The 16,538-nt window shown below is 40.0% G+C and overlaps 1 protein-coding gene across 1 annotated transcript in view; it reads left to right on the forward strand.

The window, feature by feature from the left end:
- PDSS2 (decaprenyl diphosphate synthase subunit 2) overlaps window positions 1-16,538 on the forward strand; it is a 294,359-nt gene that overhangs the window by 178,509 nt on the left and 99,312 nt on the right. Inside the window, exon 3 of the mRNA XM_002714881.5 lies at window positions 16-214. Within this exon, the coding sequence (XP_002714927.5) occupies window positions 16-214 (199 nt within the window). The remainder of the gene's footprint in view (window positions 1-15; window positions 215-16,538) is intronic.

The raw sequence follows: 16,538 nt of genomic DNA on the forward strand, positions 1-16,538 counted from the left end.
ACCTTTCCCTTCTAGTCAAAGAAGCTTGGCAGAGATCACAGAACTTATCCATACTGCTCTCCTTGTACATCGTGGAATAGTAAATTTAAGTGAATTGCAGTCTTCAGATGGGCCACTGAAGGATATGCAATTTGGAAATAAAATAGCCATCCTGAGTGGAGACTTTCTTCTAGCAAATGCCTGCAATGGACTCGCTCTGCTACAGAACACCAAGGTAAAAACGGGCGGGTTTGCTTGTGCCTGGACAACCTCACATGGCTCTTGGTTCTTGGTTGACTGATAGAGCCACAGAGGTATTTGCACATCCTGCTCCCCAACTCGTGTCATGCAGATTCTTAGTAAACTGTGATGAAGATGATGATGGCAGTGTCAACACCAGGCAAAACTGGTAAATGCTAGGGAAGTGTTTTGAAATTAATTTCTATTTTTTTATAATTATACATGAAATTATACGTTAATTATAGGATACCATTAAATATTTAAAAATATTTATAAACACAATTGATATTCTGATGCATTTGCTTGCTATCTATTTTGTTGTTCTATCATACCTTTATATATGTGGATTTTTTTTCTTGGTAACACAGTTGAGCACTCGCTAATTATAAGGTTTTGTTTTTTTTTTTTTTTTGACAGGCAGAGTGGACAGTGAGAGAGAGAGACAGAGAGAAAGGTCTTCCTTTGCCATTGGTTCACCCTCCAATGGCCGCAGCGGCCAGCGCACCGCGCCTATCCAAAGGCAGGAGCCAGGTGCTTCTCCTGGTCTCCCATGCGGGTGCAGGGCCCAAGTACTTGGGCCATCCTCCACTGCAATCCCTGGCCACAGCAGAGAGCTGGCCTGGAAGAGGGGCAACCAGGACAGAATCCGGCGCCCCAACCGGGACTAGAACCCGGTGTGCCGGCGCCACAAGGTGGAGGATTAGCCTAGTGAGCCGCAGCGCCAGCCCAATTATAAGGTCTTAATATCTTGTTTATTTTTTCTTGCTTCGTGTTTTGAAGTGGGCATTTCCCCATGTTACTAAAAATTTACTTGTTAATGGCTGCATAATATACAGTCATTTAAATGTAATATCATTTATTTAAACAAGTTCCTCATTGTTGGACATTTAGGTTAATCTTAATTTTTTTTAAGATTTGTTCATTTATTTTGAAAGAGTTATAGAGAGACAGAGAGGGAGGATCTTCCATCCACTGGTTCACTCTCTAGGTGGGCACAACAGCCAGTGCTAAGCCAGGCTGAAGCCAGGACCCAAGAGGTTCATCCTATTCTCCCATGTGGATAACAGGGGCCCAAACCTTCGGTCTGTCATCTTCTGCTTTTCTCTGGCCATTAGCAGGGGGCTGGGTCAGAAGTGGAGCAACCTGGACATGAACCAGTGCCCATATGGGATACTGGCATCACAGTGGTTTTTCCTGCTATGCCACAATGCCAGCCTCTGCCTCTTCATTTTTGCTGTCATAAATCTGCAGCAAATATCTTTGTACAACAATCTTCTCATTCCAGATTTCATATTTAAAATAAATACCTAGAAGTAGTTTAAATGGTTTGAGCATCTTTAATGTCTTAATACACATTGCCAAACTGCTTACTGGATAGGTTGCAGAGGTATTCCATGCATATCAGTTAAGATAAGGTTTGACTTGGATAAGAGTGGCCTAAATGAGTTAAGAGCTTTTTCCCCTTCCATGTATAAATACCTAGGAGTTGGTATGGTGACTCTACAGTCAGGAACCCAAGTTCCTTCTTTCTTGTGGTTCCACCACGCTTACCTTCCCACTTCACGACAACTCCATCACATCCTCCCTCCATTCAGTAGGAGAGAGGATGCAGGGAGGGCAAAGAGGGGCAGATCTGCTTCCCTTGAAGGTCAGGTGAGTGTGCATACTGGTTGGCTAAAGGCAGTTGCTGTGTCCAACCTAGCTTTTGTCCTGGATTTTTCATTTTTTAATAGATAATTATGAGTAATAATTGCATTGGAATTAGCCAGGATTCATTTGATAGATTTCCATTTTGCACTTCCAGACTCTGCCTTAATTTTTGTCTCATATAATCTAATAATATTGTGAGCCCCTTACACAAAGGTGAGAGTTCTCATTTTAAGATATCTTTAGGGGCTACATCTATGGTGTAGCCAGTACAGCCACTGCCTGCAGTGCCAGCATCCCATATGGGCGCCAGTTCAACTCCTAGCTGTTCCACTTCTGACCCAGCTCTCTGCTGTGGCCTGGGAAAGCCGTAGAAGGTGGTCCAAGTCCTTGGGCCCCTGGCTGCATGTGGGAGGTCCAGAAGAAGCTCCTGGCTCTGGCACAGCTCTGGCCTTTGCAGCCATCTGGGGAGTGAACCAATGGATGGAAGACCTCTCTCTCTCTGTTCCCGCCCTGTCCCTCTGCCTTTATATCTTTAAAGATAGAAAGATATCTTTAAATGTGCATGACAACCAGCAATAACTCCCGTCTTTTCCAAGTCCTTTCAGTCACAGCATAACTAACATTTCCCAATCAAGGACAGAACGCAGGGCAACTCTGACAAAGTGCACTCAGACAAAGATGTCTGGAGACAGCTCACTCCTTCTTGTGTCAGGTAGTAGAAGTATTTGACACAGCTGCCCCACCTGGCTACTTGGTGTATCACTCAGTGATCCCTGGCCCCTGCGTGGCTTGAAAGACTCATAAAGCCACCCATAACTCATCAGTGAGTTCAACAGGAAGCAAACTAAGTTATAGTACAGATGGAAAAGCAAGGCTGATCTGTCAGAGCTGCTGGGGAGCAAGGAGTGAGTAGACTGAGCATGCTTGTTTGTGTGGTCTGAATCTGTATTTTTTTTTTTTAAACCTTGGTTTTGCAATAAACTTTTTTCCAACAGTTAAATCCAAAAACCTAAAAGTATATGTTTCAATTGTTAAAGGCACCAAAGTTTTGTTTCTTAAGAAAGTTGAATTGGCATGTGTAACTTAGACAAGACACTTGTGGACATTTGCTATCGCGGTAATATCGCTGACCACATAATGACAGGCAGAGTCAAGTCTGCTGAACAGACTGTCGGGATCCACTTCTGAAATTAGTAGTTACCTCTGCTACCACTCTATGAAGCCTAACTTTTCTTTCTGTGAACTGTTCTTCTAATGTAATTTGACACATTTCAATTACAAGTTCTTAGGTGCATATAGGAAAAGGGCAACAGTAGTTCTTTAGCTTGCTGGCTCCCTTGGTAGAAGAACTTTATAAACAGGTAATTGCAGTTTTGGTGCATTGTCATCAGGTACTTCAAATAATTAAGTCATTCAAATTGATTATGCTTTTTAACAAGATGACTCAAACCAATATCTGTCTTCCTCCTTTTTCTCTCTTTCTCTTCTGCTTTCTCTCTCCCTTTCTTTTTATTTATTTACTTATATTTGAAAGGCAGAATGACAGAGACTGAGAGATCTTCTGCTGATTCCTTCCCCAGATGGTTCCCGCCCCAAATGCTAGCAACAACCAGGGCTGAAGCAGGATGAAATCAGGGGCCAGGAACTGAATCCAGGTCTGCCTTGTGGGTGGCAGGGACCCAGAGCACTTGAGCCATCACTTGCTGCCTTGTAAGTGTGTGCAGTAATAGGAAGCTGGAATTGGAAACATAGCTGGAACTCAAACCCAGGCACTCCAGTGTGGGAAGTAGCATTCTAAGCAGTATCATAACCACACAATTGCCCAACCCTGATTCTAAAAATTGTTAATTTGTTTTTTTTTCTTTCTTTATATCCATTCATGAGATCAAGGTAAAAGCTTTTGGAAATATGTTCTATCAAAGGTAAAGCCTTTGTGAGTAAAACTGGAAATTCAATTTAAATGTTCAACATTGAAAATAAATGAAATTCAACACTGAAGATAAGTTATTAGTGTATACAAATGATACAAGTACAGACTTTGGTGAAGCACAGTGTCATAGCAGAAGCAGTATCTTGGCTACATTAAGAAGCCTGTAGAGTAGTTGGAATTGATGTGGTACATATATAATTCATAATTGCATTCAAACAAACTTCAATACTTCTCTAATTGAAATAGAAGCTATTGCTACATCAAAAAAAATTATAAGATTTATTTTATTTATTTGAAAGGCAGAGTTACAGAAAGAAAGAGATCTTCCATTCACTGGTTCATTCCCCACGTGGCCGCAATGGCCAGTGCTGGGCCAAGCCAGAGCCAGGAGCTTCATCTGGCTCTCCCATGTGGGTGCAGGGCCCCAAGCACGTGGGCCATCCTCCACTGCTTTCCCAGGGCATTAGAAGGGAGCAGAATCAGAAGTGGAAAAGCTGGGACTTGAATTGGTGCCCACATTGGATGCTGGCATTGCAGGCAGTGGCTTAACCCATCACACCACAATGCTGACCCCTGTTACATCAAAATTTACAAATATTTTTTTAGTTGGAGTTGATGAACTGTAAGATTTAAGGAATGGAGCTAATGTTCAGTATGAAAATATACTTAAGCACAGTGGTGTCTGGCTTCTCTCTTCGTTGTCTGTCATCAATCAGATTTTAAAAATCTTTATAAATATCTATGCTCAACGATGGTATTGGACTTTGTTCTAATATGCCCATCAAATGTTTGTTGGCTTAGGAAAAAAAAAAGTTTGAAAGGCAGAATGTCAGAGAAGGAAAGACAGAGAGAAAGCGGTATCTTCCATCTACCGGTTCATTCCCCAACTGCCCACAACACCCCAGAGGCTGGGCTGGGCTGAAGCCAGGAGTCAGAAACTCCATCTGGGTCTCCCATGTGGGTGGCAGGGACAAGTACTTGATCCATCACATAATGTCTCCCAGGCACATCTGCAGGGAGCTGGATAGGAAGCAAAATAGCCAGGACTCAGACTGGCTCTCTAAAATGAATGGAGGCATCCTAAGAAACAGCTTTACCCACTGTGGTTGGCATTTTATTCAAACTTGATTGGAAACCTTAAGTATTTGAAAAATTGAATACCAAATAAAACTTTTTTGGAATTTCAGTCAATGAAAACAAGGCTTCCATTGGAATTGTTCCCTACAAAAGGAAGGAAGAACCTGAACAAAATAATAGTAACAATTATCTGACCTACCAGATTAAAATGTTTGTTTTGACTATGGTTGTGATTTGAAATGGCTCACTTTTTAAGGGTGCTCATATTTTGAAAAAATGTTCAAACACACACATGGATGGAATGAGACTGAGAAGGCTTAGATTTTGCAGCATCTGATTTTGGTAGAACATTCAGAAGAATCATAGAGATGATTTATTTGACACATTTTGTCTTACAAATATATTTGTCATAGAAAGGTTCTCTAAAGAAGGCAGAGAGTGCCTGCGAAAATATTTGGGCTGGAATATTTATGCTGTTCAATATTTAAAAAATTAGAATTGAGTATATTTTCCATTTAGCATATCTGCTCTGCATTTATCCAGAGCCTAAAGAAAGAGCGTTTTCTCAAAATAATATGATCCACCAAGAAGAGTCAGTTGAAAGAATCAAAAGTTAACCCTAAAATGCTACTGTAAAGACTATTGCTTCCAATTTTAAAATGTTGTATTTTAAAAAACACATTGTTCAGAAAAATGCCAGTGGCCCAGTATTAGACAGATATGACTAAGAAATGGCTTAAAATATGTGAATATGCATCAAAAATTACTCTGCTTGTTATGTTTAATATTTAGATAATCAACATAAAGAAATTATTTTTATTTTAATATTTATTGATATATTTTAACTTCTGAAATTTTATTTTTAAAAACAATTTTTTTAAAAAAAGTTCTTGAATGAACTTACTGAGTTCAGCAGTATAATTAAAGCAATTGTTAGGGGCTAGCACTGTGACACATCAGGTTAAAGCCCTGGCCTGCGATGCCGGCATCCCATATGGGCACCAGTTCAAGTCCCAGCTATTCCACTTCCAGCTCCCTGCTAATGTGCCTGGGAAAGCAGAGGAGGATGGCCCAAGTGCTTGGGCTCCTGCACCCACGTGGGAGACCTGGATGAAGCCCCTGGCTCCTGGCTTCGGATCAGCTCAGCTCTGGCCATTGCAGCCATTTGGGGAATGAACCAGCAGTTGGAAGACACCTCTCTCTCTCTCTGTGTCCCTACCTCTCTCTGTAACTCTGTCTTTCAAATACATAAAATAAATATTTTAAAAAAATAAATTGTTAGTTAATAAATACATGTTTCTAACAAATATAAAATGTTAGTTGTTTTAGCACTCCTTTCTACTCTGCAGTGTCGCCCTGTGACCCTGTGAGTGTGTTGTATAATGTTTGCATTTTAAGAGCTTTTCCTAGAAGTTACGTGAAGTCTTCCTGCTCATGTCCTGTTGGCCAGAATTAAAGGTTCTGGCCAGTGGTGGGCTTTCAGCCTCGCAGTTAAGGCTACAGTTAAGACATCAGCATCTTGCATTAGAGTGCCTGAGTTTGATACCCAGTTCCAGCTCCTGACTCCAGCCATCCTGCTAATGCAGATCCTGGGAGGTGGCAGTGATGGCTCAAGTCACTGGACCCCTGCCGCCTGCATCAGAGACCTGGATTGAGTTCTCGCTCCTGACTTTCTTTAATTCAGCCTCTACTGTAGCAGACATTTGGGAATAAACCAATAGATGCCACTCTCCCTCTTTTCCTTCTATCTCCATAAAGGATTATAGATCCATACAGTACTGTAAGGGAGACTAGGAAATATGATATTTATTACAGGTAGCCATGTACCCAACCAAAAATCGCTGAGAGGCAGAGAATAAATACTGAGGGAAAAGTAGCATTCTGTCCTATCCCAGTTTTGCATTTTTGACTAACATATATTCTCCTGAGATGGGCCTGCTGATTTTAATGGAGAAAATATTATGATGACTTTAATATCTAGGTTATATCCACTTATAAAACAAAAACTACAGAAAGAAATGAACTGGCCATATGAAGCAAAACAATAGAGAATCTCAGATCTCCCTATTATTGGGTATTCTTTCTATTCACCCCCCCCCCATTTCTCTCTCCTCTGTGCATAGTGTATACCTTGTTTTTGTTTTTGTTTTTAAGATTTTATTTATTTATTTCAAAGGCATAGTTACAGAGAGTCAGAGGCAGAGAGAAAGAAGTCTTGCATCCTCTGGTTCACTCCCCAAATGGCCACAATGGCCAGAGCTGGGCTGATCTGAAGCCAGGAGCCAGGAGCTTCTTCTGGGTCTCCCACATGGGTACAGGGGCCCAAGGAATTGGGCCATCTTCTACTGCTTTCCCAGGCTATACCAGAGAACTGGACTGGACTCAGACTAGTGCCCATATATTATGCCGGCACTGCAGGCAGCGGCTTTACCCACTAGGACACAGCACTGGCCCCTGTGTAGTGTGCCTTGATGGGTAGAACTAAATGCTCCCCTATTGAATTCATAGCAGAATTTACATGTTAATGAAAGGCAGAGTGGTTCCTTGTGCCTGGGAGTCATTGACTGTATGGTCCATCATTTCTCTTTGCCATACCTACTGTAATCAGTGAGGAAATTTGGGCCTCGCTTAGAGAAAGAAAAGGCCTCGGAATGTACAATTCTGGTCTAATTTCTGGGTGCCTTTCAATGCACATGGTTGGCTCAAACCATATCCTGGCCATTCAGGAATTAGACCCATGTAACTGAGGGGAGGAGATAGTCTGAATATATTGCTTAATAGCACCAACACCCACATTTTAGTAATGAACCTCAGCTTAGTCCCCACCAAGGCTCATTGCCTTTGTAGAAATTTCCATTTGTTTTCTCTCATCATTGTTTATTATTTACTTTGAGCTATCCTGATGAAATCTTACCTAACATTAAGATTATGGTATTGTGTGCAAATAAAATCATGCTTTAGTGATGCAAACAAATAATTGCTTGTTTAAACCACTTCCTTCTTATGGGAATAATATTTATTATGTTCCTATTTCTTCACTAACTTGTGTCAGTCACACTTTCTTTCTTCCAGTGTAGTTCAAGTTCAGTGAAAATGGAAGCTTTACTCCCATCAAAAACAAATCAGATTCACAGCCTGTGAAATCCACTCTTGGTGTTTTGCATTCAGAAGCATCACTATAAATGTTCCAGAGTCTAAGACCTCCACCATCTGCTCCATTAGGCACTGGTTTTCAGTAGCACTACTTGATTTACAAAGAGAAGGGGGAGAAAGCTTAGCATATCCGAGCAACAATTCAGCCTGAAACTTCCCCCTGAAATAAGAGTGATCAGGCGTCTCCTTCCCCTTCAGTGAGTTCCACATCTTCATGGTCTCTGCACAAGTTTGCACCTTTAGATTTGCATTTTATGAACCGTTCTCTGGTAAAGAATTCTTTCCTTTTTAGGCCGTGATATGTTTTTTTCTGAATTTGATGGTTCTGTGTTGAATTGAAGCTTTTTATTCTATGCAATCCTCTTGTTCATCCAAAACATGGATCTTTTGCACCTTGTTCTTCAAAGGGTCCTTGAAGGCTCTGCAAGGTCAATTTCAAAAGATGCTTCTGGCTTACCTTGTATTGAAAGACCTGGAATGCCATGTCCAGGGGTCCCTGACTGATCTTCTGCTCTTTTAATCATAATAGATTGTGTCCAAATCATGTGAACAATATTTTTAACTGAGGCGATTGTAAGGGGTACCCAAAGTGCTTGAAAGTCAAGAATTCTTTTTCATAAAGCAAATCTCCCCCATTTACCAGTTCCTTTCATTTAAATACTTAATAGTAATTTCATCAGGTTTTTTTTTGGTAAGAGAACTGAAGTAATATCTCAGAAGAGGTGTTGTTTTATTAAATTTGTCTCCCATCAGTTTAAATTGATTATGATACTAACCATTAGGGTTGTGTTTTGTTTGCTTGCTTGCTTTTGGAAGGAGGAGGTGGCAGTAAATATTTCTTTGGGCAGTATTAAGTTTTCTTGTTTCTACATATGGTTACTGTCTTGGTAAAGTTAGATACTATTTAATGATGTCTTAATTTTATCTTATAAGGAAGAAAATTTGTCAGCAATAGCAGTGTAGACACCAGAGCAATTAGGGAGCAGGCAGAACTTAATACAGAATTTCTGTTTATAATATGTCACCATTTTTTCACAATGACAGCCTGCTTTTTCTTTGAGGATATATATTTAACTTGGTAAGTAAAGTTGGCATATTTATAGCAGCTTTAATTTTTTATGACTTACTCATCCTACCAATTTCCCATTTTCCTATGCTACTGGGTTCTTGTCTGAATTTCTGTGTGATGAGTTTATCTCTGGACTTCTCCCAGGACAGACCATTAGATAAATAGTTCTGCAGTCAGATGGAATCCAGAGCTGTTTTATAATTGCCAAGGGTAAAATTAGCAAAGTCAATTATTCTCCCTTTGGCTTTTCCCTGAAGATATTAGGGGTCTTCAAGGTAATTGCCTTAGGTAACACTTAGATATTTAAATATCTCCAACTATAGAAATTGGTATATTAATCCTCTGGTAATTGTCTTCATACTATTATAGCCAGAATCACTAAGTGCAAGTTAACAAGATTTTGAATTCAAGAGTGAGTTGAAAAATTAATGCTTACATTTTCATTCATTTTCAATTATGGGACATAAGGGCAACTTTATATTTTAGTACTTTATTGTATAAAGACAGGACTAAGAGACCTTAGAATGCCTCTTTCTAAACTGTAAATTTCCTAACTCCATGGAGGTTAGTTACTCTGTCTTGTGTTCATGTACAACATTATTGAATGCTGAAATGATAGGGTCATGCCAGAATCTAAAATTTTAGTGTTTGAGCATTAAGCTATCAATGAGATATGCTAACCATTTGTAGTGAGGGGAAACGTGAAATGGGAAAACACTATAAAGTACAAATCTAGATGGCCATTACAGGTCTTGTCTGGTCCCTGTAGTAGACTAGATTTATATTTTAGGATTAGCCATAGTGCAAAATAATAAGACTGTGAATTATTAGCTGTTGTCTTTTTTTTTAAGATCTTTTATTCCACATGTGTAGTGATAGCATAGTATTTAAAGAATTCAGTGTGTCGTGTTTTGTTTCGTTTTTTAATTTTTGTAGTCATTTTAATTTAATTGACCTATCCCTGTACTTCAAGTGGTAGACTGTGAGTCAGCCTGGGTTTTTAAATACCCAAGAGTATTGTCATGATGTCACTCCTTGGGGCTGTTCTATTAAGCATTAGTGATTTATGTTTCTAAATAACCCGTGGCACAGATGTACTCCTTACATAGCTGATGTATTTCCTTATGTTAACTTTGTTTTCCTAAAGGCATAAATATGTTGTTTACGAGGAAGAATTTTGTTTGTATAAATATGTTCAATTTATGCATATAAATCTTTTACACTGTCTATATATTTTAATAAAGAAGCTGCTATTGTTTAATCCATGTTGTCTTTTATATTCATTTTACTTTCAAATTCATTTATAAGTGAAACCTTTTAATATTTCCTTATATCAGTTTAAACTAGGCATTACAAGAATAGTGTATATTTATAGTTTTGCCAGCGCTGTTTTACTTGTGGAAATTGTTGAACTCATGTCTTGTTTAGCCCGTTAGATTGATCGCCAGGATCAGTGTTTTCACTGCATATAGACCTAGTCCGTCAAATGCAAATTCCCGTGACTAGGGTAAATGGGCACAGAAGGTAACTGGGGGTCATATCCTGGGACTACTATCTCTGTGATCAACTAAGTGGAGAAGTCAAGATGGCATCCCCCAGAAGAGTCTCCAGCTTTTTTATTGTTTGCTAACATAGTCATATACTGAACAGAGATTGTAGCCATTTTCTGAGCCTGCTGCCTTAGTCTTTAAGGAACAAATAATACATACTTAGTATGTACAAAGTGTACTAGAAATCAGAAGAGAAATATATCTTGAGCTTTCCTCATTCTGATGCTATCAAACAATAGAAGATTGTATTTCTTTGGCATAGGAAAGGCCAAAGGTCACAGCAGTGGCCATTACACTGAACGTCCATCAAATCAGGAATCTGACAAGGAAGAAGAGCAAGGGAAGCTCACACATTTCTTTTATTTGCCTGCCATTCAAAAATGCCCATTAAAAACAAAATCTGTGTTCTACAAAAATGCATCTTCTGAAATGAGTAAGGTTGAACTCCACAATATGGTTGGCTGTGAGAGGGAAATGTATTGATTTAGCAATCTTAGGATACATTTAGCAACCTCATTTCTGAGTCCCATTTTGCACTTTCTAGAAGTAAATTTAATTAAATCAATTTTCCCATCCTCCGTTTTCACTAACATAAATTGCTATTTCTCTAAAGCCAGAAAGAGGGAAAAAATCTATTCTCAAGCTAGTTAGTCAGTGCTCTTTTTTTGCCTTTCTGATAATCTTACCCAAGAACTTCCTGAGTTATGAGTTTACAAAAATGCTAGGCAGTGAACAGCTGATTCCTTCCTCTGGATCCCTAGCTGCCTGACCCAGTGTCTCTTTACCTCCACAGACCTGTGCATGGTGCCCCTTCACAGTCTCAGTCTCTCTCTCTCTCTTTTTAAAGATTTATTTATTTATTTGAAAGGCAGAGTTACAGAGAGCAGAGGAAGAGAGAGAAAGAGGTATTCCATCTGCTGGTTCACTCCTCAGATGGCTGCAATGGCTGTTCCGAAGCCAGGAGCCAGGATCTTCTTCCTGGTCTCCTACATGGGCGCAGAGGCCCAAGGACTTGGGCCATCTTCTACTGTTATCCCAGGCCAAAGCAGAGAGCTGGATCAGAAGTGGAGTGGCCCAGTCTCCAGCCAGCGCCCATATGGGATGTTGGCACTGGATGCTGGCACTGCAGGCGGCAGCTTTACCCGCCATGCCACAGCGCTGGCTCCTCTCTCTCTCTTTTTCAGATTTGTTTATTTTATTTGAAAGGCAGAGTTAGAGAGAGAAAGAGAGACAGAGAGATCCTCTGTCTGCTGGTTTACTCCCTCAAATGGTCGCAATGGCCATAGCTGGGCCAGACTGAAGCCGGAAACTAAGAGCTCATTTCAGGTCTCCCATGTGGGTGCAGGAGCCCAAGCACTTCAGCCATCTTCCACTGCTTTCCCAGACCCATTAGAAGGGAACTGGATCGGAAGTGGCGCTGCTGGGACTCGAACCAACACCCGCATGGGATGCCAGCATTGCAAGCGGTGGCTTAACCCACTACACCACAATACCGGCCCCCACGTTGTCTCTTATTCAGTTAGCTTCAACTTAGACAACCCTTTTCTTCCAGTTTTTCATTCTTCCTTCTCTTACCCATTATTTCAGAAAAATTACCATACACCTTTTTGTCATCTCCTTGCTCCTTTCAGAAGAAAAAAAAATAAGGCCAAGAACCTTTACTTGGGGCTGGAAAACATCAGAGTAAATCTTGGAATACTCTTGTGTTAATAAAACTAAAATTATATAATTATATTATTAGAAATGAAATAGGTATTTTGGCCGGCGCTGCGGCTCAATAGGCTAATCCTCCGCCTGCAGCGCCAGCACCCCGGGTTCTAGTCCCGGTCAGGGCGCCGGATTCTGTCCTGGTTGCTCCTCTTCCAGTCCAGCTCTCTGCTGTGGCCTGGGAGTGCAGTGCAGGATGGCCCAAGTGCTTGGGCCCTGCACCCTATGGGAGACCAGGAGAAGCACCTGGCTCCTGGCTTCGGATCAGGGCGGTGCGCCGGGCACAGCGGCCATTGTGGGGGTAAACCAACGGAAAAGGAAGACCTTTCTCTCTCTCTGTCTCTCACTGTCCACTCTGCCTGTCAAAAAAAAAAAAAAAAATGAAATAGGTATATGAAAGAAACAGTGTTTATCAAACCAAATTTCCCTTTAACTGCCAACATTTAAAGATATTTAACAAGTATTTTCTATTCAGATTTGTTCCACTGTGTTGTTTAATTGAGGGTTTTGTAAGAGTGTGGCTTTCTACTATTCTATTTTTAATTAGTATATGGTATTTCTAAAATTATAAACTAACCAAGCTTTTGTGGACTGCCCTCTAAACAAATTTGTTTTTTATTTTCATTTTCTCTGAAAAGGAGAGAGACAGAGATAGTCTGTCTGCTGATTCACTCCCAAAAGGCCTGCAACAACTGGAGTCTGGCTGGGCCAAAGCCAAGAACCCAGAACTCATTCCAGGTCTCCTACGTGGGTGACAGGAACGCAGCTACTTGAACCATTACCTGCTGCCTTCTGGCATGCCTGTTTTACCTGGAGTCAGGAGCAGAGCTGAGCACCGCTAAAACCCAGGCACTCCAAAATGGGATGCACACTTTCCAAGCAGTGTCTAAACTGCTGTGTCAGATGTGTGAGCTGCCCTTGTATTACATTGATATGTTGGGGAAATGCGATACCAACTCCAAATAACTGACTTAAGTAGGAAATTCCAAAATGCAGGGCATACATAATTTGGGGCCTGCTCTGGTAGACTAACACTGTATTTGAATACCATAAGCAAAAGAAATTTAAGACTATCCAAAAGAATCTGTGTAATCATTTTTCATTAATAACCACATATAGCTCGTTTGTGTTGATATGCTTTTGGTTTTAGCATTTCCACCATTTTTCTTAAATTCTTAGAGTTGTAAAAATACTCAACGAAAAAATTTTCACTAAGCCAAAGTTGGCTTATAGGGCCTAAGCCCAGAAGCAAATTTTATTTATTTAGCAATAGTGATTGGAGAGAGCCCTTTCTGACAGCTAATGACCTACTGGAGGACTTGTGTGCCCAAGGCAAAGCTGAAGGCCATTAGCCCAACAGGTCATTAACTGACAAATGCCTGACCCTGAGGTCATTTCTGATATTGTAAACTGTGAAAACATTAAAGTGAGTTTGTTGGAAAGTATGGCTGTGCCAAGGAAGTTTGTTTTTACACATTTTGGAAAATGTATTCAATTTGTTGTCATTCATTTGGCTTAACTGTCTTTGTTCTGGGGCCATTTTCACTGTGCATAATAAGTCAGCCAGACTTCAGAAAGCACCAAAATGGAGAAACTACATTGTATATCCAATCATTGGTTTTTAAAGGCCAGCTTCCCTGTTGAGAATATCAGAGTAACTGTTTCATTACTAATAGCAGTTTCAGCTATACGCTGTGGATCATTTATATTTTCATAATGTAGTGAGCTCTATAGCACTTAGCTGTTTTATATTTGTAGAGATGACATATAAAGCTACAAAGAGAAGTGAAAAGAGCACTGATGTAGAATTCTGTAGACCTAGTTTCTAACCTTGGCTTTTTTTGCTTTTCCTTTCTTTCTTTCTTTTTCTTTTTTTTTCTTCCAACTAGCCATTTATCATTGAACCACTCATTATATTTCTCAGAATTCCAGGTTCAGGCCATTCATCTTCTTCTCCAGACTATTTATCTAAGGTCTTAATACCCCATTTTTTATCATTGAAATCAGAAACTTCATAGCATAGAAAATTTAATCTTTATTACAATGATTACCAAATATTTTTAAAACCCTAACTTAAATTTCTGAGTGCTTACTACATGGTGGGCACTATATTAAATGCTTTATGTGTACTAACCAATTGTTTGTCACCCAAGGTACAGGAAAAGATAAAGAAATTTCCCTAAGGTAACACCACTAACAAATGGGAGAGCTGCTATGTAAGTCTAGGCAGTCTGGCTCCAGAATTCTCATGTTTGGCTGAAGTAGAAAACCACCTAACCATGGTACCAGCAAAGTACCATGACATATTTTGCCAGCAATTTTGTAGTTATAGATCCTAGAAATTATATCTTAAGCTATCAGTTTCTAAATTTCAGAAGAAATATTTCAGTACAAGCATCAATAGTGACATCAGGAAATACTTTAGAAACTTTGTTTTCTTGTCTATAAAGTCAGCATTGTGCCCATCTCCATCTGTGTCGGTTCCAGGATTCTAAATTTCTGAGTGTTGTTAAGAAAGAACCTGGGGCGGCATTGTGATGTTACAAGTTAAGCCACTGTCTGCAACACCAGCATCCCATGTGGGACAGGTTCAAATCCCAACCACTCCACTTCTGATCCAGTTCCCTGCTAATGCATCAGGGAAAGCAGCAGAAGGTGGGCCAAGTGCTTGGGCCCCTGCCACCCACATGGGAGACCCAAATCTGGCTCCCGGCTCCTGGCTTTGGTCTGGCTCAGCCCTGGTCATTGTGGTCATTTGGGGAGTGAACTAGCAGAAGGAAGACCCCTCTATCTCTGGCTTTGCCTTCAAATAAATAAATAAATCTCCCTCTGCCTCTGTAACTCTACCTTTCAAGTGAATAAATGAATCTTAAAAAAAAGAAAAGAAGAACCTGAATTTGCAGGATATAATCATATCATGAAAGCAGCATGCCATATGAAGAAAAACAGAGGACTCCAGAAAAATTGTTAATAAAATCAGGGCTGTAGTAGAAAATCCAAAATCTTTCAGAAATGTCAGAGATCTGAAGATTTGCATGTGTTTTTTAGCAATCTAAACAGATACCCAAATTAGTGAACTTGCCTTCTTAGCAGATTTGTGTTGAGAAACTTGTATGGCTTCATTTATTTGAATATGTTATAAAAGCTGTAATATGAAAATGTAAATTTGAGTAGTGATTAAGCAAAATATTAGTTGTTCAAATTTTAAGGTACTTGTGATTTATACAACTGATTCACATAAAAATATTGGGAATTCAACAGAATTTTTTGTGTTCATTATGCTAAGTCTTGAAGGTACCTATTCTAGTCAATTGTACACTTTTCTATAAACTGAGGACTTTCTAACCCAGGAATAGCCCTTATTTGATTCAATGGGATAGCGCAGCCAGTCACAAATTTCTACTACTGGATTTTTTTGAGAAAAAAAAAAATTACCTAATTTTCTCTAATACAATCCCAGTACAGCAATTATTTTTAAAATTCCATTGAACTATAGGTTTTGAAGAGCTGCAAAAGTATTTGGAAGAAATACAGTTTAGTTCTAGACAAGATACATGGATTTTAATTGCATATGAGTCATGCTTTTCTTTTTATGCATACCTTGGGATGTCTGAATTACACACATCTGCCTTTCATGTGGCCCAGTTTGAAGAGACAGTGATTGAGCTGAAAAGTGAACTGTGTTACCCCAAAGATACTGCAGTCCTGGCATTTGCAAGCTTTCTTTACATGTCCTAGGAAATTACTGAAATATTTAGCTCTTTGGCCAAATGAGGTCTAAGCCAATTTGTTTCCATGAATCTACCAGAATCAAAGCTAAGAGTCAACATCAGTGGGACTGGTGCTGTGGCATAATGGGCTAAGCCTCTGTCTGTGGCACCGGCATCCCATATGAGCACCAGTTCAGATCCCAGCTGCTCCAATTCTGATCCAACTCCCTGCTAATGGCCTGGGAAAGCAGTAGAGGATGACCCAAGTGCTTGGGCCCCTGCACTCACATGGGAGACCCAGAAGAAGCTCCTGGCTCCTGGCTTCAGATCAGCACAGCTCCAGCCATTGCAGCCATCTGGGGAATGAACCAGCAGATGGAAGACCTCTCTGTCTCTCTCTCTCTCTTTCTCTCTTTCTCTCTCTCTCTCTAACTCTGCCTCTCAAATAAATAAATAAAATCTTTAAAACAAAT

The sequence above is a fragment of the Oryctolagus cuniculus genome, chromosome 5, assembly GCF_964237555.1.
Source record: "Oryctolagus cuniculus chromosome 5, mOryCun1.1, whole genome shotgun sequence".
Classification (NCBI taxonomy): domain Eukaryota; kingdom Metazoa; phylum Chordata; class Mammalia; order Lagomorpha; family Leporidae; genus Oryctolagus; species Oryctolagus cuniculus.